Below are 27,712 nucleotides of genomic sequence, written 5' to 3'. Positions count from 1 at the left end.
GGGCTGATGATAATCTACGTTCATTGTGCTTTTTGTTTTGTTTTTCTAGCCACAACCCAGCCCTTCTCAATGCCCATCGGTTCTCCAGTGACGCAAATGTCCCCGGTGCATTGTCCTGGTGCCAGCCAGCCGCCTCCGCCTGTCTACGCTCTTCCCAACGGCTCTCCCCTCCATCACCACCACCAGCAGCAGCAGCAGCCGAGCATGATGGGAATAGTGCCGCCCCCGTCGCCGGTGGTGGCCACGCAGCAGGGTACCAACATGTCGGGCCACGGCGTGCGCGCGGTACGGAGTGCCGTCACGCCGGGCGCCCCCGTGCCCGTGCCTGTGCCCGTGCCCGTGCCCGTGCCGGTCCCCGGTCGGCTGGTGCACCCGGCCGAGCCTGCGGCCTTTCGGGGTCAGCGGGCAGCGGCCGGCCACAACGTGTGGGGGCAACAGAACCAGCAAGGGCAGCAGCATCCTCAGCAGATTCAACAGCAGCGCTTCCCGCTCCCCAACCAGGCCGTGAACTTTCCGGTCCGGCCGCCGCCCGCACACCTCTCCACGGCACCGCACGCCGGCCTCGGGCGACTCAATCCGGCCCCCGGCACCCCGGGGCAGGTGCCCAGCTTTCCGCCGCTTCACGGCGAGCAGGGCGGCAGCGGCGGTTTCTTCCGGGTCTCGGGGGGATGCAGCAACGTGGCGGTGGAGAGCATGGGGGGGGCGGCAGGCTCGGGCCTCGCAAGTCTCAATGGAGGTTCCGATTTTGTGGACTCCCTTCTGAAGGGCAGCGGCGGTGGCGGCGGGGGCAGCGGCAGCGGGGGCAGCAACGAGGACTGGCAGGACCTGGAGGAGATCCTCGGCCAAAACTAGCGGGACCCAGCGTGCTGCCGAGAACACCGATCTTCCGGGCCGGGCTACGCCCCACGCACGAGGACTGGCGGACTTTCCTCTCGCGCCTCCTTGTCTGCGGTGCGACCGAGCGGCGTCCACCCATCGTTGAGGACCGCCACGTTGGCCGCCTCTGTTGCGGCGGAGTTCAGAATTTGCAGGAAAAGTGAAAGGAGGGGGGAGGTGGGTGGAAATCGACGACATTTTAGGTCGTCCTCCACGAACTGGGACTCGCCAGTAAAATGTGAATGTTTCAGGTATCGCTCTTTCAACTGAGGAAGTGAGCGAGGATCTTTTGACCCTCGAAACTCAATCCTGGCCAAGCGGCCGCTCCAAGCCGCTGCAGTGGCTCTTGCAGAGCCCTCGTCTAACTTACAACAGATCCATCCTGCACGGGGCACTCGCGATCTTTCTCAAAGTATTCCGGCACCTGCATCTTTTTTTTTTCTTTTAAACGTTGGAATCAAAAACTTTTCAATTCCACATTGTCGTCCCGCGTTGGCTTTGCCCATTCCACAGCGGTGTTGACAATGGCCTCCAATCCGCTGCGATCGGTTTTAGCGCCGTTACCGTTGAGAGGAGCCAGCGGCCGTGGCCGGCAACGTTAGTATTACCGCGTGCATCATGGCACGCGCGCAGCGTGCCTCCTCGGGTATTAACGCGTCAGTGTAAATAATCTAGCAGGCTCGTAAGGTTTTTTTTTTAGGAGGAACATATTTATTATTTGTCGTGAATAAATGCAAAGCACAACGTCAAACACGACGATTAATGCGCGGGGAGGGCCCCATGGCCGCGCCCCGCACTCGCTACGGCCGCTGCCGCCACCGTCACCATTTCATCCGTCAGACTCCGCTGCCGGCATCGTGCCGTCGTGCGCGGGGGGGGGGGGGTAAATGCCTCCCGCACGTGACGGGGAGTGCGTTTAGATTTTTTTTTTCCTTTTTCCTCTGCGACGGCAAGAACATTGAGAGCGCTCCCGGCGCGGGCCCACGGCAACCCCCGGAACTCGCCAAGAAACTCCACTCGGCACTCCACTCTCAGCCCGCACGTCCAGAAACCCCGAAGACGGATCACAGCGAAAAGGCCACCCCTAAGGGAGCTTGCAACCGATTCCACCTCGTAATCTCCCGCCCGGGTCTCACGGCACCCAGTTGTATCCCCCCCCCAACCCTATGCCTGTCTAAGCCAATGGCGACTTGAACAGAGGACTGCCAGCGATTTCACGTGCGTGCGCTACGCGGCGCGGTTTAAAGACCTGCTCCGGCCCGGCAGAAGAGAGCATCGTGGGGCGCTTAGCCGCTGCGCAGAGATCCACGAGGGAGTGGAGTTTACCACGAAGGCTGGCGGCAGTGCGGGAGATGCCGGTCGCTTGTAGCTAAGGGGGGTGGAGGGGTGCTGGCAGAGGAACCTTTCTGGGGGGGAAGGGAGGGAGGGAAGGGGGGTCCCGGCCCCCCTCTGGCTCCTGTTGTCCGCCGCGGGGTCGCCAGCGATGCATCGCGCACACGCGCTCTCCCGTTCGTTTTTGTACTAAACTGCGAAATGCTAAAGTGAACTGTTATTTTAACTCGGAACCTGTACAGTACTACGATTAGAAGTGTTTTTTTATACCTTTAAATAGAGCATCTCTATCTTAACATTTACAATGTAACACTTTGTACACTTTAATATATAAATATATATTTTTCAAGTGCTCAATTTTGTATCATATTTAATAGGTATCAATGCTTCCCCCCCCCTGTGCCCCCGTGTGTCCGCGTCGCGTCTCCTTGTCAGACATTCCCTGTTGTCGCTCGAACGCTATGGAAATGAATAAAAAATTACATTTTACGCCGTGATGCCGATCTCTCTGATGGTTAACCATCATCAGCCATCTTCAGTCTACTGCTAGTCAAGCCATCACCACATATCGCACGGATCCTGCAGTGTATGATAAAGACGGACAAAAGATTCCCCGGATCACCCTTAATGGACTCTTGGGGCAAGTGCTGTTAGCGAGCACTTATGAAAGCCGGCACTGCACACGAGGCGGTGGGTGGGTGGCCAACACCGCGCCAGGCCGCATTTGTCTCCCCAGTGCTGATGTCTACACACCGCACCAGGTACTGACTTAAGGCTGAGTCTACCTAGGGGAAGGCTCACCAGGACCGGTTTAAATATCCGCCACTGTTTTGGGTCGCGAGCAGAACTTTGGACACCGGGTCCATTCATTAATTTATTTCATCCACTGCGCCACTGCTCCGCACGTGATGCAATAATCCTACAACGTGGGAAGATTTCATCCCTCCATCTCCCTCCGCTGCCGCTCCGTTGTTATTCGTGACCGTCGGCCGTGACGTGTCCAAGCCCAAGCCCACTGTTAACATTTGGTATGATGCCTTCAACCTGCGTGCGTGCATCTGTCCCTCCGTGGGTTTGTTTTTCTGAACTCAAAAGTGCGCAAAGGAGGGTGGAGAGATGCATACGTGGAATTGCATCGAGACAGAGGAATGCATGAACAGGAGGGGTGAAGGCGCAGCCCTGACAGTGCTTACTCACGCCACTGCTAGTTGAAGGGCTTCCACGAGAGGCCCTCCGTTAAGATATTTGGCCTTCTCTTCCACGCTGGCCAGACATCTTGGATGAGCTGAAAGTGCCTCTCCCACCCACACGTCTTGTTAAACAAATGCTGCTGCTTTAGATGGAGCACTCTTGCCATGAACATCTGGTAACCCGGCAGCATGTGTTGTTTAACAAGCCTGGCTGCTGATGAGGCCCGGAAGATTGAAAACGGGTCCAGACTTTGCTTGTTACAGAATATTGGTCTGGAAAGCCAATCGACTCGTAGACTAAAATATGTTCGTACGTGGAGACACGTAGTCATGCTTGACTATAATGATTACACTTGTTTTAGCCAGGAAAACCTCACTGAGTCTCAATACTCTTTCAGGAGGGTCCTGCCACGTTTTTACAGTGGGGGAGCAATGTTGCTGCTGGTGTGTGTAATCCCAAATGTAGTCATTGTCAGATACAGTACTTTATTGTTTTTATAGCATTGGGATGCTTCACAAATACCAGTTACATTTTTCATGGAAGGAAACCGGAGCACCTGGAGGAAACCCATGCAAAACAGGGGGGGGGGAGGAAGAACATACGGATAAGTACCCGGAGTCGAAAATCGAACCCAGGCTTTCTTGCCGTGAGGCCCAGTGTCTCACCGCTGCACCACCACCACCACCACCCAACCGGGCCCACTACGAACACCCAAACTGGGACGTCGGAGCGTGGCACTCCTCCTGGACTGCCCAGTGCAGACAGGCATTCCTCCGTGATATCGCGTGCCGGGGAATGATGTCATTTCTTCCGGAGTGAGAGCCGAGCGGGAGGAGGAGGAGGAGGCATGAAGGGTGCGGGGCTGTGGCGGGGAGAGAATGAAAGGGGTGGGGGGGGGGTTATGGTGCCGCTGGGCTCACAGGCCCCGGCGGGTGGTGGACAAGAATTGGTGCCCGTAAATATTTGATCGACTCAACAGTCGTGGTGCTGACTTCGTGGCGCGTGTCAATGTGAAGAGCGCGGCCCTGCGAATTCCTCGCCGATGTTCCTGATAGGTACAGGGTCTCTAAGATAGGAAGGTCTATGGACCACCCCCCTCCCCCTCCTGGAGGGTATTTGGCCTACTACTCCACGCTGGTCCGATAAGAGTGCCCGTGTAACAACAAGTCACTCCACTGCTGGATGAGGTATCCCCACGCTGTACGGGTTTCGACGGATGTTGTCATCAAATTACACTTGGGGGTTATTTGACCATACTTCACCACGGTGGTTAGAGCGCGTTTGTGGAGGCGGGGAGCATAGTACAGCAGAACAAGGTTATTCTTTGGGCATTTCGGTAAAGTCACGTGGATAGGTTCAAAGAAAATAACAACACAAGGCGGTGACGACCGCTTGTGCTGCGATCGAAACGCCGTTTTTTGTTATTTTCTTTGAACCTATCTACGTGGACTTGACCGAAAGACCCAAATCATTGGAATTTCTGCAGTCACGAAAGCTTTAAGTCAAGATAAAAACGAGATGTTTTGCTGCACTCATCTCTGCTGCTGCCCACCGGAGCTACCTATGGCAACCTGTTTGTGTGCCCATGATGGTCATCCAAGCACGCTCCAGGCTCAACGCTCCTCCGATTAGCACGGTTGCCCACGTACGGTGCGAAAGAAGTTCAACGTTCATATAACCAGGACAACTCGAACAGTGCGGGGCACACCTCTCCATGCTGACCAACTCGTTACACGCTGCACGCGCCTGATGATGGCTCAACAATAGCCCCGCCCTCTCCTCTCCCCTCTCTCTCTCACTTCTCTCTTCACGCTGCCTCCTCCTCCGTGTCTGCTCCCTCCACCACAACAGCAGCTGTCAAGTGCCCAGGCTGCGTGGTCAAACAGCGCCCTCTGCTGTGCAAACATCGGCCAGGACTCACCATTTGCCTACTCACTGAATGTCAGCCAGAGGAGATACACATCATCCCACAATGCAATCTCCCAACACATTTCACAATGTGACTTTTAATGTAAATGAGTTTAGGAATAATTTTAGATGAATGACATTTGGTGGTGTTTGGTACTCAACAGCTACCTTGATATGCCAATTTACGAAAGCGTTCATCAGAAAAGATGTGTTGTCATTCTCACCGAGCCCCACGGTGTAACCAAGTGCAAGTCTCCAACTCTTATCATCCACTGTGTTGGGTCCCTCTATATTATTGTTATTACAAATGGACTTGAGAAGGGGCATTGCCCGAAACGTCGCCTATATTAAGGCCACCAGGGCCACGTTTCGCGAGCACGGGGAGGGCCCAGGTCTCGCTACGATGACGTCAGACTCTCCTAGCCCCCACACGCATAGGCGGCTCCCCATTGGCGGAGACGCTCCAGTGGGCGGGGGGGGGAGGTCGCCCGCAAGCTTGAGAACGGCATCCTATTGGTGGAGCCTCACGGTAGGCGGAGCCACCTGGCGAGAGGGCGGGTGCAGTTGGGGTTAGGGGCGGGGCCAAAATTCTGCTGGGGCCGCGCTGCTATTGGCTGGAGCGGCCCGGCAGGCGAAGGCGGCGCTGCTATTGGCTGGAGCGGCTCGAGTGGGCGGGGACCGCGGCTATAAGTAGTGGTGGAGGCCGTGAGTGCGCGAGCAGGAGGCGCTGGCTCGAGGTGTTGGTGGCGGCCTCGTCTCTCCGCTCTGCTGCTTCTGTCTGCTCGTGGGGACCCCCATGGCCGAGGACGCGGCGCCTCGGTGGCTGCCCCTGGAGGCGAACCCCGACGTGAGGACACCGCTCCCGCCACCCTTCCCACCCTCCCTCCCTCCCTCTCTGCCCCCACCCCACTTTGTCTCCGCTTCACGTGCCCGTGGTCGAGGTTCGCGGCCCAGAGGCGGACCCTGACGATGGCCAATGCGGCCGAGGCCACGGTCAAGGAGGGCCTCCATCCTATGCCGAGGCGGGACCGCGCCCCCCTCGGGTGCCCGACCCTTAACTCTGACCCACAAGGTGCCTGGAGCTGGACTCGAACCCGGCGTCTTGAGATGGCTCTACCTGAACCTCGTGACCCCCTCGCCGCGAACTCTTCGAGTGACCCGTCTCCATGAGAGTGATGGTTATAAAACACCGGCGGTTATTTAATTCATTACGCTTTGTCGTGTTTGACATGTTCAAGATTGATTTACATCCGCGCGCTTGTTCGCCCACGAGAGAGAGCGGCGTTGCGGCCACAGCAGCTCACGGTCGACACGGTGAGGAGGCACAGACGAGAGAGACAAGATGCCTCCTTCCCTGGCCCCGCCGCGTTGGGGGTGTGCGTGCGATCTGGGGCCATCGCGGCCTCACGAGTACTCAACCTCGGGGATTGACGCGGGCGGCGTCGTCGTCGTCTGCATGGCGAGGGCGCCATGTAGCCACGACGCGCTTGGGGAGGAACCCCGAGGGGCCTTGCGACTCGCGGTGCCCTGCCCAGTCAGCGTGGCGGCTCTCAGACGCTGGGAAGACGACGCGCGGTGCCTGCGGTGGAAACTCCCCGCTGCTCTAAATAGCAACGAGTTATCATCGGCACATCACGACCCGCCCGCCTCTCTCGCCCTACATCCCTTGCCCCCTTATACACATCCCCTGACCCAGCTCCAAATGAGTGTCTTCAGTACTTAGCCCAATACCCCTGTGCACGAACTTCACACACCCTAAATATCCCAATCCGAACGATATCCCCCTAACCCGATCACTAACATGCTCTAAACCCTGTCCACATACCTAATCGTACAAACCCTTATCCCCTGATGCTATATCTTACCCCTATCTCTTTAACACAATAATTCACCTGAATCTCCAACTCTATCGCTCTCTCTATATCCATATAGCCCTTGCCCCCTGTCTCTATCCCTAACTCCCTGATCCCAACTCCAGCCCTCATCTGCTAATTCCGATTGCATGGTCGTGTTCTGCCCGACACCCTCTGGTGGGGAAGGGACGGCCTTAAACAGATGTTGAGTGCTGCAATCGGCGGTGGCTGTCACTTCGGTGTCACCCTCAACGTGGCCTCGAGCTGTTGGCACTGGAGCTGCGAAATTGGTGAATTTAGCCCGAGTGTTGAATCCTGCGACGCGTGTTCGGCTTGGGATTACTGAAGCGAGAGTGAACGGCGCTGGACTGACCGGATCGCTCGCGGACCAGTGCCGGATTAAGATCGTGCGGGGCCTGTAGCAAATGTTATAAAGGGGCCCTAAATATAAATAAAACGTTAATATTAAAACACAAATTTTTTACTTGCCAAGTAAAATTATTGTACTTTTTCATTTGCTATACAGCCAGATAATACGACAAATCGCTAACCTTAAACACCCAGTCGTTCATAAAAGTTGAAGGCAGTATAGTACTATAGTAATAGAGCAAGTGCGGAATCACTGAACCAGAATTTATAGCTTGAAAGCATTTAGCGCGGGGCCCTTGAAAGTGCGGGGCACGTAGCATGTGTAGCTACTTTTTCTACGAGGATAATCCGGCACTGTGGTGGTCACCACGTGTGTGTTGTTGCCACGTCAGTGTCTAGACACCAGTGGGGGCTCCCAGCCGTGGGGGGGGGGACGTTGGGCAGCACAACTTGCAGATGCTTCTGCGATCACAGTCACAAAACATCGAACGCCACCAGGCGTCTCATTCATGCGAGTCGTACAAAATAAGTTGGTTGTTTCAATGCCATTTTTTATTCGATATTTTACAGCACTTTGAATTGTTTTGATTTCAAAAGATGTGGTGATGTTGGTGCGCAGTGGTCCCTGAAAATGTGTTGATGTTTTCCAGCGGTGGACCGTGGGTCCATAAAGACATTCGTCAAAAATGCTGTCTTGAAATTACAAACATAATATGTGGTGTTTCAAGCAAGGGGCCGTTGTTCATAGCCCTTCTGCTGTAGCCCCTGTGCTGTGAATACGATTCATTGCGCATAATATCGCTTGTGATTTTTATTTTAAGACCGAAGTGTCATCGATTGAGTTGTTAATTTTGCTTGTGCATGACTGCCAACGCAGTATCACCAAATACTTATTCATCTGATGAGCCGAGCTCTATTGGCTTGGTGTAGTGTGGCGTCTGGCGCTGCACCTTGCACGGGCACCGCCATCACCGCCTCTTTTGTGTTGCAGGTGATGAACCAGGTGAGCGGGAGAACTGGTGCTGGCGCCTCCAGTCCGGGCTGGAGCTGTGGAGCATAGCAACCCAGCGGGCTCCAGCCACCTCCTCCAGCCACCGCCCCCAGCCTCCTCCTCCTCACCTCCCTTATATTTGTTTCGTGTGAATTTCACATTGCCATCAGCAGCAGCCATGATCTATCCACTGTTGAAGGAACTCATTCCCACCCCTCACAGTGTCACGGTGCAATAATCCGTCTGGCTCCTGCACATGAACTGAGCTCAACGCTCCATCTCCACTATGGTCATTCTCTTGGTCGTGCTCCCTCCGTCGGCTGCGAGTCCATTGTTAATCTTGACCCCTTGGCCATCGTCTCCTCTAGCGACGCGTTCTATCCAAGCCAACTTTTCAGCGCACACAGCAGCGCGGTAAACTATGCAGCCTTATATCACGGTAGTGAAGCCAGATGAACGAACAGGATAGCATTGCTGCACGAAGCACGCGTTGTTAAAAGTCTGACCAATGATCTGGTGGTGATGCTGCTGCTGCGTCGACAGTGGTGCACAAGTGCAAATAACAACAACAAATCTGCGCATTTGTTGATAAAACTACTTTGGCCTTAAAATAATACATCTATAAGTGGTGAAGTTTTCGGGAATGGCCTGTGATCAAAGCACAATGACCCTTCATGGGCTATCAAGAAGGGCCGTTGCCCAAACCTTTTCTTGTCATACGTTTCCTTTTAAGACCACATTGTTATTGACAAACGTGTTGGAATATTTTTCTTACGAGTTGGGGAAATTACCAAATTTATTCTCCACAAAGAAACTCAACAATATTTTTGAGATACAGCTGCATTTAGACTATGTAAGTCTAAGCTTGCTTGGAATTACACTGGGATAGAGAAAGAGGAACGTGGATTAGAGAACATATGCAATTTGGACACGTCATATGGAGTGGTCGTGGCAGGAAATGTGCTTGGGAGGAACGTGTTCTGGCTGGAAGGGTCGTGGTCGAGACTGACGACAGAGTGTGGCGGCCGAGGAATGCATCGTGCCCAGGGGAATGTGCGCCACTGAGATGGAGCTCTGAAATCAGCTTGTGTGCAAGTTTTACGCGGATCGTTACATCGCAGAATAATGAGAGACGGCGATGGCTTTGGGAGGCATTCATTCAATTAGCACTGAATTGATTGTTTCTTGCCCAAGTAAGAGGCTATAATGTAAGGTAGGATTTAGTTGCAGGCCCTGTCCTCACTACTGGTCTCGTGAATTTGATATCGTGGTGTGGTGGTCACCGGTGGGCCCGAGTAGATCACGCTCAATTTGTTTGTGCTGATTAGGTGGCAGTTCACAGCGAGCTTGAATGAGTGAGGGTAGGCCACACATGGTGATTCTTCGCTGCCTGTTAACGCAACAAGAGCCCCTGCTTTATTACGAGCATGTGCGTTGGTGTGTGTGTTTAAAGGGGGGAACGGTAGTGCAGTGATTGACGCATTGCGCTCCGAACCCTGTGACCCATGTTTGATTCCCATTCATGGCCAACATTGGTGACCAATATCTGAACAAGTGTTGGGCCTCCCCTATGTCGACTTGACCTTAAATGAGCACCTGATCTGGTGTGTAAACACCAGCACTGGGGAAACAAAGGCAGCCGGGCGTGGTGCTGGCCACCCTCTCTTGTGCCGTGCCGTCCTTCGTAGGTGCTCACTAACAGCGCCTTCCCCAGAAGTGGCAAAGGCTATTTCTACACTATACGGGTGGTCTTTATTGTGAGGTTATGTAAGTAGTAGTGTGCAACTGCACATTGGTCCCTGCTGCAAAGAAGGAGATGGTTGGGTGTAGGGAGGTGGAATTCTTTGCACCAGGGCCCGATCAACATGGGCATTAGGGGGCAGCTGCCTGGGGTCCTGTAATTTTGAGGGGTCCCCCCCAAATGAATTTATATACTGCTCTAGAATGGGGTGTGACTGTCCAGCACTGATAATTCAGGAAATTGGGTGCTGAACACCGTAGCAGCACCTGTGCATCGCTACCAGTCGTGTTCTGAAATAAAAATTGTTTACCGGTAGTTCATTTTAACTTTGCTTTAGGTCTGCAATTATGTTGCATTAAAAACCAGTACAGAAACAACCGAGGGAATAACAATGAAACGTTTGGCATCGTCGGGCATGGGCGGTGGTCAAACAGTCAAGAGAAGGCATTGAGTATTTAAAGAGGGGGGCGCCAAAACAATAACAGTCCCAGGTCCCCCTCAAACTTAATCTGGGCCGGCCTGTGCCAACAGTGCGACGCCGCTGCTGCGCCAATGCGTTATGCCGACTCGGCGCGTGCGGGCCCTCGGTGTGGAACGGGTTTCGCGGCGTCGGCACGCTTTGTGTTGTCCTCGGCTGTTTTATTCATTGAGACGCGATCGTGCGTGTGCTGCGCGAAAACGCCCGCCGCCTCTGCCGTGCGCCACAGTTTGTGCAGCAGCTGGGCATGAAGACGAGCTGGCAGTTCGTGGACGTCCTGGGCCTGGACGCCGAGCTGCTGGCCATGGTGCCGAGCCCCACGTGCGCCGTGCTGCTGCTGTTCCCCATCAGTGACAAGGTGCCCCCCCCCCTCACCGCCTGCCACCACCCATGCCAACGGCCCACGTCGAACTCCTCTCGGGGTGGGGATTGCAGCCGGTAGAGCCTTAGCGTGGGCCACCGTCACAGGTAGAGGCCAACCGAAACTGAATTTCTGGTTTCACCCAAAACAGAAACTATGCCGAAAGAGGCCATTTGCTAACTTTTGGTGCCGAAACCGAATTTCAGTCGGCCTCTAATTGTCAGACTTCGAATCTCGGTATCAACACGCATGTAGACTGAAGCGAACGCAACACATAAGCCAAGGCGGGCAGGTGGCTGGGAACAGACAACAGAGGCACTTTGTTGTCGTCCCGCCGAAGAGACTCCACCCACGGATGGAGATGCAGGCTGCCGTCTGTTGACCGGTCGTATATACATTAGCAGACCATGGTTGCGGCTGTAACCTCGCTCCCAAGCTGCTGATGTGTGTGTGTGTGTTTGCAGCCTATCGCATAGGATCGCCTAGTGCCGACTGACCGGCCGATAGGCAGAGTGATAGTAGTAGCACTAGCATTATATTCTAAAAATAGATCTTCGGTTGACAAATGACGACTGAAAGTCAATATCAGTTTCAGCCGAAACTGAAACCAGGCCGAAAGTTAAAAATTAACTATCGGCTGAAACTAAAAGTATGCCGAAAGAGGCCATTTGACAACTTTCGGCGCCGAATTTGAAACCGAATTTCAGTCGGCCTCTCGTCACAGGGGTTTACGGCTAACTAGACGGAATTTTGGGGGGGGGGGGCAAAGAGATGTTTGGTGATGGCGCAGGGCTCACCCCCCATACTACCCCTAGTACAAGCCTTGGTCCCACCCCCCTCCCCATCCCTCCGTGTTTGCAGTACGAGGCTCACCGGCGCGAGGAGGAAGAGAGGCTTCGGGCGGCCGGCCACGACGCCCCGGCCTCGGCCTACTTCATGCGGCAGACGATCGGCAACGCGTGCGGAACCATCGGCCTCATCCACGCCATCGCCAACAACCAGCACCGCCTGGGCTTCGGTGAGCGGCGCGGGGCTCGCCATGGCCTCAAATCCCGTGGGGTCGCTTTAACACCCTGGCCGTGACGTAGAGGGGGGCGGCGCCGCAGGGGGTTTGGTGCACTGCGTGACTAATGGGGGCTTTTGCCCAGCAGTGGATAGAGCATGGATAATGATGGTGATTGAAACGATCTAAGCATATGTCCGAGTATTACATTCACTGGCCCAACAAAACAACTGAGATGGTTCGGTGGGGCGAGTGCCGTGCAAGACGGCCTCCGTATTACATCCGTGCCCCTGTGTGTAAATCTGCTGCCTAACACAGGCGTTATTGCACCTGTGCATCGCTACCAGTCGTGGTGTTAATGCCCTCCGTTTAACAGAGGCGTTCAGTGGAGTCCAATGTCTGCGCTGTGTCGTTGCAGTGGAAGGCTCGTCTCTGAAGAAGTTCCTGAGCGACACGGCCGCCATGAGTCCGAGCGAGCGAGCAGAGAGACTCGAGCAAGACCAGGTGGGCTCGCCTGCTCGTGCCAGGCCTTTGTTTCTGACGCAGTGTTTTTCGGGTCGCTGCCGGGCTGGAGTAGGTGGTACATGACCAGTTGCCCACAGTAGCCATGGTGAGAGGTATTCTAGATGTGATGTGCCGGTTGTGGAAATTATTTGCGGGTCGACAACCCGGACAGACCCGACTGGCATTGTCATGTCTAGCACCCTTGCCAAGACCCCCTCATAGATTCATCTTCCTACGGGTCCAATATACCCCCAACGATCTGTGACCTATTAGCCGCACTACAAAGTCTGGACTCTTTATGTTTAATTGCGAGCGTTCACCCAGGAAACCTTCCCGGAGTCTCAAGACTTAGTTATTTAAGAGGGTCCTGCGAAGTTTTCGGAGTAAGGGGTGATAACACGTAGGCTTTCGCCACCGATGATGCTGGATGTAATTACCAGCAGAACGTTGTACTCAAATTGTAAATGTTGTGGATTTACTCTCCAACACACCGGTAGGCTGAATTAGTAACTAATTGGCGTTTTGTTTACGTGACAAATCCCTTACTAATTGGCTGTGTTGGGTGGTGGAGGGTTACGACACATTTATACTTACGCGATCTACCCAAAATCTTTTATTATGGACCCAACCGTGCAATATGCGGGTATCTCTTTCAGAATTGAGATGTTTGGCCACTACTCGTTTCATTGTGTGGTGTTTCAGCTATGGAAGAAAAAAACCTCGTGCTTACCAGGGGGAGAACATACGAGCGTTACCACTACGCCACCACTGCGCCACCACCCTGCCGCACGTCTGCATGCTTTTAACCTTGTGCAAATGAACGTGGAAGAGATCCTTGTCCATCTGATTCGCCACCTGGTCGCAGCAGTTGAGGACTCGCTCGAGCTTCCGGTCCCAGTGGGTTACGTGGGGGTGGGGGGGGGTGGAGGGGGGGGGCTGTGCGTGACCGCTCGTGGCGGACCCCGCCGCCTCTCGCACGCATTCGAAGTTCAGATGGAGTCGTGCGTCGCTCTCGTTTGTGCATTGCGAAGACGGCCAGATGTTGATGCTGCCATTTCAAACGAAAGAGCCCCCTCCGGTTGTGTAGGCGGAAAGACAGTTTGTGTTTACGCTTGGCAAAAATATTGCCGAATTGCCGCAATTTCCTGCTCACGCGAATTTGTGTTTTGCCAAAAATTTGCAACGAATTCCTTCCCTCCACCCACCCGTTAATTGGAGGCCAACAGCTGAGTGCGTCAATAACTCTAAAGCTCCGCGCAGCCTCACTTGAGAGCATTGCGCAGGCCGTCCTGGCACGAGCATGTGTGTGCGCGCGAGTGCACGAGTGTGTTTGTGGATACGTGAGTGTACATGTGTGCGTGCGTGTGTATGGATGTGTGTGTCTGCACGAGTGTGTGCATGCACATGCCCGCATGTGCCCATGTGCGCGAGTCGCTAACATCGCCCCCCTCTGTGCGTAGAGCATCCGCGCGAGTCACGAGTCGAGTGCCCACGAGGGACAGACGGAGGTGAGTGTTGACGCGTGCTCCACCCACGTGCACTCCACCCACGTGCACTCCACCCACGCCCGCTGCACCCACGCCTGCTGCACCTGGGCGCAGCTCACTCGCCCGTCTGGATTGACCTGCATCTCTCGTGAAAGGGAGACCTGGGGTGTTCACTTACACTTTTGTCTCGTGAACGGCGTGAGCCTTGCCACTCTTGTCCTGTTCATGGCAAGATTTGTCCGTTGTTTGCTCATGACGTCTGCAACCTCCAAGGGGGGTGGTGGGGGTGGAGGCGCTGGGGGGAATTTCCCCACCATTTCGGACGTGCGTATTGCACATTTTAGCGATGTAAGTCATCGTTGCTATAAGCAGGGCTTGGTTTCTCACTCATTATGTTGCGGGTTGCCTCTCAACTGGAGCAGGTGGCACTTGACCAGTAGTAGCCACAGCGAGAGGGAAACTGGATATGGTTTCCTCCCACGTCAACACTCGGCGAATAACACCTTAATATGTAGAGGACTGCAGAGCTTTATTGGGGGGGAGGGAATTTTGTGCTGGCTCATCGTATGGCTGCCTTTCCGGCTCGTCTGGTTCCTCCTCGCGCCTCCGAATCGTTCTCTCTCTCTCCGAGAGCGAGGAGTGAACACAGTGCGGCGGTGGGCAATCATTGTCACTGAAGTAGGCCTCGGCAAGGTAATTTACTCTTTTTACCGGGTAAAAGGGTAAAGGTAAAGAGTAAGGGTGTCGACATGCCAAGGGGTAAGGCAAAGGGTAGGGTAAAGGTAGCGCGAAGTATATTATCCGGTAAATACCTTGTTTGCCACTCGCTAAAAGCTCCGTGGCGCAGTCCCTGGCCTCCATTTAAAATTGGAATCATCGAGAGTATTCTATATGAATAAAGCGCTCTACCTAGTAGCGTTTACCTGATACAAACCTTGTTCATGTGTCGTAGTACCCCAGTAATTACCCTGTAATCGGGTAATTTGTATGGGGAAAGGGTAAAAGGTAGGGTGAAGGTAGGCTCGTTGTTTTTGACCTTTTACCTGACCTTGCTAAAGTGTACAAGGTAAGGGTAGAGTGATTGTATTGCGGTAAGATAAAAGGTAGGGTAAAGGTAGGCTCGTTGTTTTTACCTTGCCTTGCCGAGGCCTACACTGAAGCGCCGCTCGGTGCACGCAGCGCTTGCAGTTGCAGGCTGGCGCCAGCAGGTCGCGTGCCTGCACTACCGGAGCAACCCCTGGCCTCGCACCGCCGCACGGTGGCGCTGTGAGCCAAACAAGTGACATTGACCCCCACAACGGCGGGGGTGACCTGCTCGCCCGAGCTTCGCTGCCCTGCCCGTGTGGCGTGCGCTGTGAGGGCTGACGGTGCAGTTGGGACGCTGGGCTATAGAGAGGGCTGTGGTACGAGCTCACGCCAGAGATGACACCAGGGTTGGTTTTAATGCTTGGGTGTCGTCGCGGGCAAGGGTATTGGAGCCCTTGACTCGGGTTATCGCTTCAGTCGGGGTACATCTTGGAGTTCTAGATTTGAAGCTTTCGTGACTGCAAGGATTCATACGCTTAGGTTTTTTTCGGTAAAGTCACGTAGGTAAAAAATAAAATTAATTAAAGTAATAATAGAAATAAAATAATAAATCACGACGTTTCGGAGGCAACACAAGTCTCCGTCATCAGGCGGAACCGTCACAGCTAGATTTACTGTATCAAGTATTATTACTTTTATTAATTTTAATTATATTTTTTACCTACGTGACTTTACCGAAAAAACCTAAGAGTACATCTTGGAGTGTTTGGTGTGAGGATTTTGGGCTAATTTTAATTCTAAGGCTTTAGCACAGAGAATTTTTTCCTCTGTGATAGGTTTAGGGCTACAATTTTGGGTGCTGGCTCGGAGGAAACTTTACGGTTTGCTTGAGAGTTGGGTTTAAGATCACCGAGAAGTTTAGGGGCTGTCGTTGCAGATAGGACGAGGGCCGGTGGCAGGGTACGGTTTAGAGAAAGGGTTACATCACAGATGAGGTTAGAGTTAGGATAAGAGCTTAGTTTAGGACTCGAGTTGGGTTTAGTGTCATGGTTCAGTCTCAAATGACGTTGGGTCAGGGGTCAGGGCCAGTGGTGGGGGGGGGCGGCGAGCCAACCGAGAAGGGGGGAGACTGTTTATGCGTCTGGCCACTTGCGGTGCTGTGAGCCGAGTCCCGAGGAGCTGTTTCTCCCCCGTCACTCGGGGTGTCCCCGGGGTGGAACACTGTCCCTCCCCACGCACGCCGCACCCTCGCCACGGAAATATGTGCGACAGCCGGGGGGCGGGCCCCCTCCCCCGACCCGGCCGCCAGTGAATAAATGGCTGCGCTGTGTACGTTGGTGGGGTGGGGGGGGGGGGGGGTCGGAGAATGCTCGCCGCTCTTGGAAAATTGAAGAGACGGGATTCCGTTCTCTTGGCAGGCTCTGAATTTCTGATTTGAAGGGGAGCGCGGGGGCGCCTGATGGGCGAGTCGTTGAAGCTGCCACGGCTGCACGTGGGTGATTGTAGCGGCTCCTCCCCGACCTCCAGTCACCCCCCCCCCCCCCACCGGGTTTGTCCTCGTTCGTGAACGTCGCCTCGCCCCCTGCGAACCCCTGCTCCCACTCGCGTCTCCGAATCCGCAACCACGTAAAATGAGGCCACGCCACCCCAATACTCTGATCCCCGCCACGCATTCCCAATCCGGTCCCGCATCGGTGACGAGATTGCGCTCACCGTCTTCAAGATCCTCCAGGGGCTCCCCGCTGGCTACGTCTCTCTCCTCTAATCACACTCTAAAGCCCTCGGGGCGCTCTCTACGCTCCAGCAACCAAAGCTTTCTATTGAAGCCTCCCGGTTGACCTTTGCTTGGTGGGAGGTCGCTCATTCTCCACTGCTGCCCGCATGTTCTGAAACTCTCTTATCCCAGCCGTCCGTGATGTCAACACCTTGCCCCTGTTCAAATCCTGGCTCAAAGCCTTTGTATTCTTTTTTACTCTGCTTATGCGTGACTTCCTCTTTGTCGCTACAAAACAAACATGGCCACTTTTTTTGTACAGCTTCTTGATATGCAGTCACATTTCGACGTGTAAATCCACAATACTGTCTTGACCCCTAACCCCGTATGGCTCTCTCCCTGGTCCCTGCTTGTTCCCCCCCTCGCCTGTCACCTACAGCAATCCTCACCTCACCTTCCCGGCGGCAGTAGCAGGAACGCGATGCTGTGGCCCAGGTCTCTCTGTGCGCTCGCGTTTAGTACCAGAGATCTAGAGCCAAGCCACACAAAACCAGTAGCGGCGCCCGTGCGAGCAAACAGACGTTGCCAAACGCGGCTGAAACTCGAGAGAAAGATCAACATCAAACAACCTCATGGCCGGCGATTGTATCGCGACAAAGGCAAGCTGCGAGCGTGATGGGGGTGGCCAGGGGGTAGTGGGCGGGGGGCGGTGTTGACTGCGCCGCACTGGCGTGGAGAGGTTGACGTTCACCGTCGGGCACAAATTGGAGGTGGGTTTAGAGGACGCCCGTGCAACTGGAACAGCTCCACACTTTAACGAGCCGCATTTTAAAACAATAAAACATGGAAACCCTGGCCACATGGCCCTTTGCCCGTGGCTGGGCAGGGGGCTGGGCGGGGTGGTGTCACAGTGGGCGCCTGGCATTTGGTGCTGCTGGCGCCGGGCAGGAGCTTCTCTCTCTCTCTCCTGCAGCCAGCGCTGGTGCCCCTGGGGACTCATTAGCACCCAGAGGGTTGCACGATTCCCACGGCCCATGGGACCTGACGGACATCCACATCCGGAGCCAAACCCCCGTCTCGGAGCCGTGTTTGTGTTTTTAGTTTGCCGCGTTGTGTCTCCGGGACCATTTCTCAGCAGTGTTTTGCCATTTTGTGTTGTTTTGCTCTTCTGCACGAGCCACCGGGTGCCCTTGAGCAGTTTTCTGCGGCGAGAGTGTGCTGGCTGGTATGTGGCCGGTATGCGCTGCGGCATGTTCGCCCGGCGACCTGGGCGTTGGGAGGACAGCGTGGGTGAGCGTTGGTGCGGCGGCGGGGCAAGCGCGTGAGCTTCCGCCCACGGTGCAGGAATATTACAGAAATGCTGGAGGCGATGATGACCATGATTATGGCCACCCACTGGCGGTCTCCTTTTTAACGTTTTTAAAAGCCAAAGTGGTTTCCTGCTCAAATGAGTTTTGATTCATTGGTGCTCATCTCCTGTTACAGCCCCGCTGAGCCAGTGGTGCAAATTCCACATCCCTATGATGGGGGCAAGACTCTTCAGATGACAACCGCTTGACTCACAAAGTGGGTACTGCGTTGTGAAACAACGCAAGGAATGTCATAAAAATATCCGACCGAACGAAACGACAATGACTGAAACGTGAGTGGCCCTGTTGGAGCCCCAGTGAATCTACCATCTGGTGGTCGTAGACTCCACCGAATGGCTGTCTGAACTCAACATGTTCGGTTGTAAACCTCCATTGCTTTTGAAACAGCATGCCTATGAAGGAGAAGACAAATCGGGTCTGCGGTCACGTTACGGGTGCCGAGGTTGGTCGGTGACACGCTCTGTCGCCGAGGCAGCGTGCGGGACTGAACGGATGCGGGGACCAGTGGGCAGTAGCGCAGGTCCCGGCGAGGACCGAAACAGGGAGAGTGGTGCGGTGGCCGACGACTCCCGCACGGCTCCGCGGGCCGCGATAAGGAGGGGAACTCTGCGCATTCTTGACGCAAGCCCAGCACCCTGACTGCGCGCTCACGCAAAGCCGCACGCGCACATTCCCCACCTGCTTAGGCTAACAATAGCCGCGAGTGAATGGGAGGCCTGGTGCGGGCTGCGTGCGTGGGCGTGGGAGCTCCGCGGTTTACGGGAACCTCCGTGCCCCCAGGCGTGTCAGGCCAAAGGGCCTCTCTATGGGTTTTAATAAAAAAATTTGATTTATCCACAAATTTGAGATCACTTTTGTGCCATCGGCGTCGTGTCACCAGACGAAGAATCAATTTGGAACTCTCGCAGAGCAGTGCAACCCCCTCCGTGTTGTGGAAACTGGTAACGCAGAGCTGCTTCTGAGATCGCTTCAGGGTGGACTGGTGGTCCACAAAATCCTCGGCTGGAATTCAGTCATTCACCAAAACACAAATTAACATCGTGGGGGCTTTTGTGCAGTCACTGGTTGGGACTGAGAATCCGGTTTAACCACAGGCAACAGCAGCCAGGATTTGAACCCAGGTTCTCAGCGGTGCCAGTTCAGCACTGTCCTCTGATCCACTCGGCCAACTTGACGACAACAACGCTATAATTTTAAGTTTTTATTATGAACGAGGCTCAAGATAAGAGAAAAGTGCATGGCTTTAGTATTGCCAGGCAAGGCCCCCCCCCCCCTCCACCACATGACCAGGAACGCGAGAGACTCGCAGCTCTGGGCACGAGCTCCCGTGCGCTCCCCTGGGCAATGCGGTATTCGCACGCCTTGGCCCGCACCGCCGCTTGCTGTTGCTTTTGCCGTTTCTCCGCCAATGTTGTTGCTCTGTGGGAAAACGCACAGAAGCGCGTAGCAGTTAGGTTGGCGGGGTCGCGTTGGGGGGGGGGGTTATCGTTGACAGCAGGAATGTTGGGAATGCGGTTGAGCGAGGGGGGCCTTCACACTAAGCCCCCCACGTGTCAGTTGTTGTCCCCCCCCTTTGGTACAGTCTTTGGTTATACCGTGGTCAGTGTAAATGCCACGGCGTGTCGCCCGCGTGAGGTTGCGTTTCCTATGGCTGAGAGCCACACGTCCGCGTCTGCTGCCTCTCCTCCGTGAGTCCGGCTCTCGTTGCTTCGCTCTACACCGAGAGAGAGAGCCAGCGGCAGAGCTTCCTAACGCGCCGGTGACGTCGCCACCAATCGGACCGTTTCTGCGAATGCCAGGCTATCGATGACGGCGCCGTGTTTCACACACTTGTACGGTCAGCGGTGGTTTCACAGAAGGGGACAATGTTCCCGTGTGAAGCAGAATGATGCACTTTCAAACTTGGCCACCGGTCCCACTCGACGGGCCCAGGCGGAGAGACCCGTGCCTCAACGCCGCTGTGTCCGGCGTTGAGGAGTGGCGCGCGAGAGGTCTCTGCTGGAGAGCGCGACACGTGTCCAGTAAAATGCAATTTTGGGCCAACGTTTGTCTAACGGTACCAACCCTACGTGCTAACGTTGCATATTTACGGAGTCGTAAGTCTGGTGCTGTAAACCCCTTCCCCGCCCAACGACGACTACACTTGCAAGATCTGTAGCCGCATTTCTAAATCGAGGAATGGGCTCCTCGTCTCTGATGTGAGAAGTCATGAAAGAGATCAACCAGAACTCAAGCCAATGGAAGCTGAACACTCCTCCGTCTGCACGAATGGGAAGAGAATCCAGAGGTGTGCAAACTGGAAACGAACATGAGTGGTAAAGGTGACATTGTGACCATCGGATCGGTGCTCCCACGACGCCTTGCGTGTCACATGACATCACCAGACCGTGTAACGCACACAGTCCACCAACTGAAGAAAAGGTTCGGCGGCGGGTGACGTGCGTTCTGGGCTTTTGACGGTCGCACTGTTGGGATTGCACGCCAACGTTGACTGCGTGGGTTGAATGAGTCGGAGGTTGGGGAGGGGGTGAGGGTCAAAGGTATCGGGAGACGGAGTCGCGTGTTGACACTGCCAAGCCTCGGGCAGGAGCCTTGCGTCACGCTCCGCGTGGGTGTTTTGGAGACGCACGTTTGAGCGTAGTGAAAAGCGACATGGCAATGTGCCTACAGCAGGTGCACAGCAGCACCTCCCTTGACGTACGGATCCGACGCATGGACGTTGACAAAGAAAATTAGACAAAAGGTGAAAAATGCGCAAGAAGCACGGAGAGGACTGCGCATGGCTCTGAATGACACCGAGAGACAAAGAGGGGAACGTGGGTGAGAGAGAGCATTCACAGGTAAAGGACGTCATGTTGACTGTGAGGAAAGTAATTGAGCTTGGCTGCTTGGGCAGGACACGTCGCTAAAAGGGGACGATAGCCAGCGGTCGAGACTTGACAATGGAATCGCAGACAAAGACGGCAACGGGCTCGAGAAGACGTCCGCCGCCGAGTGCGGAGACGGAGCGATGCAATCTGCTCGGGTGCAGGGGCTAGACGGATTGTCGCATCGCAGGACTGCGAGAGATGGCGATGGCTCCGTGAGAGGGGATGGGTCGGGGGTCCTCATCCGTTCGTGTGTCAGGTTATAGATCACAGCTGCTCATGGTCTCTTAACGTCCGAGGCATTCACTGGCGGTCAGGTGATCAGTCCAGCGGCCCAGTTAGACCCCCACAAGCAAAGCGCCCCCCCCCCATGGCCTGGCGTGACGCACGAAGATGTCATGCAGTACGAGACGATGTCGTGCAGGGCGTGCCGCCCGGTCGGTACGGGCCGCCGTTCTCCGTCCGCCGAGGCTATTTTAAAACATTTTTTTCTTTTTTTGGGGAAACAAAAGCGAGAACCGGTCTGGCGCTCGTCAAACCCCGGGGCTGGGTCGCGGGGGGTCGCGTAACGACCGCCCGGCCAGACTGCAGAACAGATTTGCTTCTCGGCCCTGCCCCGCCGCCCCCAACACCCGCAGCGGACATTCTGACAAGTCCATCGGAGCTCGAGGGCCGCGTGTCGTTCTCTTTGCTGGTGGTGTTGTTCCCGGTTCTGTGTGTGCGCTTCGAGGGTCGTTACCTGGCCAGTTGTGGAGCCGCTCTACGACGCCTCGTTCATGGACGTGGCTCTCGCGAAAGCAAAGCGGACGATTGGAGGAATGCACACGCTCCAGACTGTACCTCGTTCATAATTCATCGTTGTTTGACACACGTTGCCGGAGGAAAGCCCTCCCCACGCCGTGACAGTCACGGGCTTCATTTGACCGTACTTCACCCAGCTGGTTAGTGCGGGTTGGTAGGGGGGGGGGCGGTGGAGTGTGGATGGTGGTGCCGAAAACCAGCTGGGACATAGTTCACCGCTGGTAGAAGTTGGAGTTGGCCAGGAATCGAACTCGTGATGCCGCATTTGAAGGACTGCGTGAGCGGAGCAGAGACGTCACCAACGCTAGCAGAGAGATAAGCAAGGCACGAGTTCCTGCAGTTGGTGATCAGAAATAATCCACGTGTGCGCGGATGGTTCCCCCACGCCGTGCGGGTCATCGGGGGTTATTTGACCATACTTCACCACGGTGGGCAGTACGAGTCGGTGACGGCGGGGAACAGAGACGCGGGAGCATCGAATCGCTGTACGAAAACGGCTCTGTCTGCCCCTCCCTCGAGCGCCCACCACATAGCAGCCGCCTACGACAACTTGGCGTGCACGGTGGCCGCCCATCCAAGCACTGTCCAGGCTGAAGCCCGCTGAGATTGTGCGATCTGGCGGGACGGGACGTGTGTCCCGCACGCGATGTGGTGACGGTCGAGCTTGTCTGCACCGCGCGGTCGACGCTGAGCAGCAGGCTGCCAGGTTAAGCCGCTGTCTGTTTGGTTACAGACCGAGACTAAAACGCACATTGCTGTGTAAACTGGTCTGGCTTTTGCTTACTGCATACTCCTCCCAGATGCTATATCCCATCCCCATTGATAACTTACATTTCTGTAATATCCTGTCCAGTGGCTCGGCGGTAGAGCGCGCGGCTCGCAATGGGAAGGTTGCGGGTGAAAATCCCGAGTTGTCAGAGAAGTTTCACTCGGCCCATCCGTCCTCCTGGGAGTGGATAAAGCGAGTAACCACTTCGTTGGGAGGTCGACAGTGCTTGGTCTCGCACCACTGACCTGGCGCTGCGAACGGGAGAAGCGCAGCGGCTGGAAGCCCGCTGTGCTGCACGCTAGGTTCGGTTGGGCCCCATGTTTCCGCCATCGTGATGGCGTTTTATAATCTGTTTAAACGAAAACAAACAAAAATAACAGGAGTCGCACATTCCTGCAGGCTCTGTGGGGTTGGTGGGAGGGTAGTGGCGGAGGGGGGGGAGTTTTGGCATCTAAGCCCGACAGCTGTTGCCTCGCTGTCGCTAAGCGCTTGCAGCTGGGGGAGGCTGCTCCCACCTGGGGTTGTGCGACTGATGGACACCTCCACTCGCATGAACGTTAATAACAAGAATAGAATAATAGCAGCAATAAAGCCCGGTGTTTTAAGACATCTGTTAAAGAGAGTCGTGATGCGTCGCTCTGCGAACGATGAGAGTTCGGCTTTATTCCGGGAGGAAGCCAGAGTAAAGCCCCTCTACTCCCACGAGGAGGTGACAAAGTCGTAGCTTCACCACCACCTGCTGCTCAAATCTCCACACAGATGTATTCTCTGATCTGCTGTGGCGCTCTTCAGCTCCTGGCCACCACACAGTGCACAGGATTTTCCAGAAGTCTCCCGTCGTGTGATTTACCCGGTGCTCCACACATCCCTATGGGGACGGCTCTGTCCACCACCACACTGCGCGTCATAAGAACGCACCAACTCGCCCACCCATTCGCTCGCTCGCTCACCCACACTGCAGGTCACAGCACTTCTCCTCCTGCGCTTCCATCGCACTGCTCCACGCTTGGATTCGCTTCCATTGTGTCTCTGTTGCCAAGTTCCCATAACCCTGCTCAATTCAAGAAACTCTCAAACTCGCATTTGTTCTCCTTTCAATCGTGCTGTTCGTCACTGGCCTTCGCGGCCTGTGCTCTGCTGGCGCGGTTTTGTTCGTTTGGTGCGGCCCGCGCGGGACACCGTCCTCATTGCGGGCGCCCTCTGTCCGAGCCCAATCCCCCTCGGCCGCTCGCGGCAGGAGAGCCGGCTCCCAACGCCACACTCGCTCTATTTACGCACAGCCGTGCCAAATCTATTTGGAAATTATGCGCGACACATGTGGAAGCTATTCGACTCGCAGTGCGTGCGAAATGTATTTGGGTCATGTGGAATACACGTGAAGTGTGCTTCGTGCACAAAAAATATATTTAGCAGATATTCGGACTTTCGCAGTTTTATCAGGGTAATGGCCGGAGCACAGTTATCTGGATAATGGCAGGAGAGCGGTTATCAGACGATAGCGACCACTTCACGCTCCTGGGGAGTGAAGTCATGGGGTGATGACATCGGCACGTTGGGTAAACAGATGAGAGAGATCCGTGGGCGAGGGGGAGGGAAGAGGCCAGTGAGGACACGTCTGCGTGTAATCGTTGGTGCGTGTTGGCGTGCGCGTATGCTGGCTGGGAGGAGCGGTGGCGGTGCAGTGGCTAGCGCGCTGCGCTACGAGTCCGAGTTCGTTTCCCGCTCAAGCCCACCAACCCCACTGACGATTTTATGAACCGTTTCTGGGCCTCCTGTAGGTAGACTCGGCCTAAAATGAGGACTTGGTGCGGTGTGTAAACACCGCTACTCGGGAGACAGGCGGCCGGGCGTGGTGCTGACCACCCCACCCCTTTGTGTGCGGTGCTGGCCTTCACAGGTGCTTGCTAACACCACTTGCCCTAAAAAAAAATTCTGAGGCTATCTGGGGGATTTGTCTTTGGTGCGGTGTGTAAAACATCAGCAGACAAAAGCGAGCGCGCCGACTGTAGGGGCACATGATGATGTTGATGATTGTGTATATGTGATGCTGTGTGTGTGCAGTACTGTGGACGGACCTGCATATGCCACTGTGTGTACGTGTGTCACTGCAGGTGTGTGGCTGCCGAGTGTGTCACCGTGTGTCGTGCTGTCTATACGCGACACTGTGTGTGTGTGTTTTCAGCGTGTGACACTCTGTGTGTGTGTGTGCACAGGCGCCAAGTGTGGACGAGAAGGTGGACCTGCACTTCATCGCGCTGGTGAACGTGGACGACTCTGTCTACGAGCTCGGTAAAGCCTCGCCCTTCCCCCGTCGCCCTACCTCACCCTTCCCCCGTCGCCCTGCGTCGCCCTTCCCCCGTCGCCCTGCGTCGCCCTTCGTCGCCCTGCGTCGCCAGGCGCTGTCACACGCGAGGGCGGCGGCGATGTCACGTGCGGTGCTGCGTGTGACGCTTGCCTTTGCTTGGCCGCTAATCATCCCACTTGACGAGAACTAATGAACCAACGTCGGCTACTCGGTGTGCCGCGTGGGAGGTGCAGTCTAATAAGTGGGGATGATGGTGAACCAGTTCCTATTAGAGAACCGGACCCCGTGAGAGGTTCGTCTACGTGATCTAACGCCCTTCACGTGAACGTTGTCATTGTTCCTCTGCTGTAAGAGCAGTGGCCTATGACCACATCCCCTATAACACACCCAATCCCATCACTCCTCGGATGCTAAGCAGGTTTTGAGCCTGGACGATGCTTGGATGGGCAACCACCAAGCACAGAACAGGGGGCAGTAGGCGTTGCGAGCAGTAGGGGTGGTGCAGCAGAATCTCTTGTTCTGCATTCCCTTGGTCAGCCCACACCGGCCAACCTGGTGAAGTAAGGTCCAAATAGTCATCGCGGCTTGCATGGTGGCTGTAGGGAGGCTCTCATCCAGCAGTGGATCGTGCATGTTTACATGTGGGAGCGGCGAGCGACTCCGGTTTATTCCGCGCGCACCTTTTTAACGGAGCGAATCTTGTGGAACCCCCACGCGCGGGTATGCACATACACGCGGGCAGATGCGTGTGTGCGTGCGCGCACATCTCCGTGTCCAATTTAATAATGCGGAGGCCCCGTCACGGTACGGGCCGGCACCTGTCCTATCACCATCCCCGGGCCGCCCCTCTGACCCCCGCGAGGGCTCCGGTGTGAAAGCCCCGACGCTGTCTCCCGGTTGTGAGCGACGACGCATGACGGATGAGCGCCCGCGTGTCTGTTCGGGCCGCTGCCGTGCTGCGTGGCAGTTGACCCGCTCCTGCACAGAACCACATGCTGGTGCGGTGGGGGGTGCCGGTATCCTTGCGTGCGTGTGAACGCACGTGTGTCACATGTGATGTTCGTGTGTTACAGTTGACGTGCGCCTGCGTTTGTTTCCACACATTTGTGCGCGCAACAAGCCTATTAAAGGCTGTGCAGGGGATCTTTGTGTTTGCGCAGGGCCACGCGTTCTGCGTCGATGTCCACTCTTGCCGGGATGCGTGTCCTGGTACGGTGTGCGTGTGTACGCGTGCGTGTACGCACACTTACCTGTGTGCGGTCTAGGTGTCGGTGTGCGCTCGCATGCACGGAAAGGCTGGTATTCACATCCCTGTACGTGTCCACGTGCGTATGCCCACGTGCGGTTTGCACTCCGCGTTACGAACCTGGCAACCCAGAAATTGATTCCAGCTCATGACCAATAATGGTGGCAAATATCTGAACCGGTGCTGGAGCTCCCCTAGGTCGACTCAGCCTTAAATGCGGACCATTACGCGGTGTGTAAAGCATCAGCATTGGGGAGACAAAGGCGGCCGGGCCTGGTTTTGGCCACCCACCTCATGTGCCGACCTTCATAGGTGCTCGCTAACAGCACTTGTCCCAACAGCCTGTTGGAGGCTACAGAAGGGATCTTTGTGCGTACTGTACATGAGAGGATGCACACACGCGCGTGCACGTGCTGGTATGCACACGTTCCCTGTGCGCTGGTTTTGATGTTTGGCGCCTGTGTTTTTAATCTTCCAACTCTCGCTCCGTGCAGATGGCAGGAAACCCTTCCCTATAAACCACGGCAAAACCAGCAGCCAGACCTTCTTGGAGGTGAGCCAGTTCCTCCTCTCACCTCCAACTCGCTCACCACATACAGCACACATACCACGCTCACCACTTCACCACGCTCGCTCCAGAAAAAAAATCCACGTTTGGCACCCGCTCTACCCGACAGCCTGTAGTGCTTTTAATGTTGGATGCCTGTTATGATTGTGTGTTGCTATTCCGTTTGCTTTCCAAGGAAAGCCTCACTCTTTCAGGAGGGTCCTGCCTGTTTTCTTTTACAGTAGGTCGGCGATGTCGCGATGCGTAATCCCAGTTAGTAATTTGCAGGTCATTTCTCGGCATTGCGATGTGTTTTTTGTCAATACCAGTGACATTGTGTGTGTAGCTTTGTTTTTTGTCTGTGCACACACACACACACACACGTGTCCATGTGTGTGCGCGCGCATGTGCTAGGACGTGGACCGGGCGTAGGTCCGTTCAAACGCGAGGCCTGTTTCACCTGCTCCCCTCTCCCCACAGGACGCGGCCAGCGTTTGCCGCCGTTTCATGGCCAGGGACCCGGACGAGGTTCGCTTCACCGTCATTGCGCTGTCGGCCGCCCCGTGAGCCCGGCCCGGGTGGCGGGGTGGCGTGGCCGGCCGGCGTGACCCTAGCGCTCCCCCGCGGTCGTTGCTTGACGACGCTTGCGCGACGAGGGGCCATTGTCGGTCGCATCGGCGGGACGGTCGCCCGTAGCACGTAGCACGGGGAGAGGGGGGGGGGCCTGTGCCCCCTGTGGCCCCTGTGCCCCCTGTGCCCCCAGACCTACCTCGCGATAGGGAATGGATTTGAGGCCCCCCCAGCCTTTGACAGGAGCGATTTCGTTGTTGTTGGGCAGAGGGGTGCCCCCACTAAGGACGGAGTAACTGTGGGTGGGGGAGGAGGCATGGGGGGGGGTGGCCATGGAAGTGGGTGCGTCTCTCTGCGCCACTGCGTTGTTTACGCGGTGTGAATAAAATGCATTGAAAACGTT

At 55.5% G+C, this 27,712-nt stretch overlaps 2 protein-coding genes across 3 annotated transcripts in view; both read left to right on the top strand.

The window, feature by feature from the left end:
- Nucleotides 1-2,705, top strand: part of LOC133349949 (trithorax group protein osa-like) — a 75,490-nt gene extending 72,785 nt beyond the window's left edge. Inside the window, 1 exon segment of the mRNA XM_061563853.1 lies at nucleotides 50-2,705. Within this exon segment, the coding sequence (XP_061419837.1) occupies nucleotides 50-852 (803 nt within the window). The 3' untranslated portion in view covers nucleotides 853-2,705.
- A 3,317-nt stretch (nucleotides 2,706-6,022) lies between these two features.
- On the top strand, nucleotides 6,023-27,712 carry UCHL3 (ubiquitin C-terminal hydrolase L3). 2 transcript variants are annotated; one of them, XM_061563836.1, is made up of 9 exons: nucleotides 6,023-6,154; nucleotides 10,969-11,097; nucleotides 11,962-12,118; nucleotides 12,522-12,607; nucleotides 14,068-14,115; nucleotides 24,855-24,930; nucleotides 26,687-26,745; nucleotides 27,220-27,315; nucleotides 27,351-27,712. In XM_061563836.1, exons 1-8 carry the CDS (start codon nucleotides 6,104-6,106, stop codon nucleotides 27,304-27,306), a joined length of 693 nt encoding a protein of 230 aa, XP_061419820.1. In that variant the 5' UTR covers nucleotides 6,023-6,103; the 3' UTR covers nucleotides 27,307-27,315; nucleotides 27,351-27,712. The 2 variants fall into 2 exon arrangements, with proteins under 2 accessions (XP_061419820.1, XP_061419821.1); XM_061563837.1 differs by lacking the exon at nucleotides 6,023-6,154 and adding an exon at nucleotides 8,525-8,668 and having other exon boundaries at nucleotides 27,220-27,712.

Source organism: Lethenteron reissneri, chromosome 32 (assembly GCF_015708825.2).
Source record: "Lethenteron reissneri isolate LAM-NWPU_2019-01 chromosome 32, ASM1570882v1, whole genome shotgun sequence".
Lineage (NCBI taxonomy): Eukaryota > Metazoa > Chordata > Hyperoartia > Petromyzontiformes > Petromyzontidae > Lethenteron > Lethenteron reissneri.
Note: the sequence above shows the minus strand (reverse complement) of the source record. Positions and strands in the feature narration are given on the sequence as shown.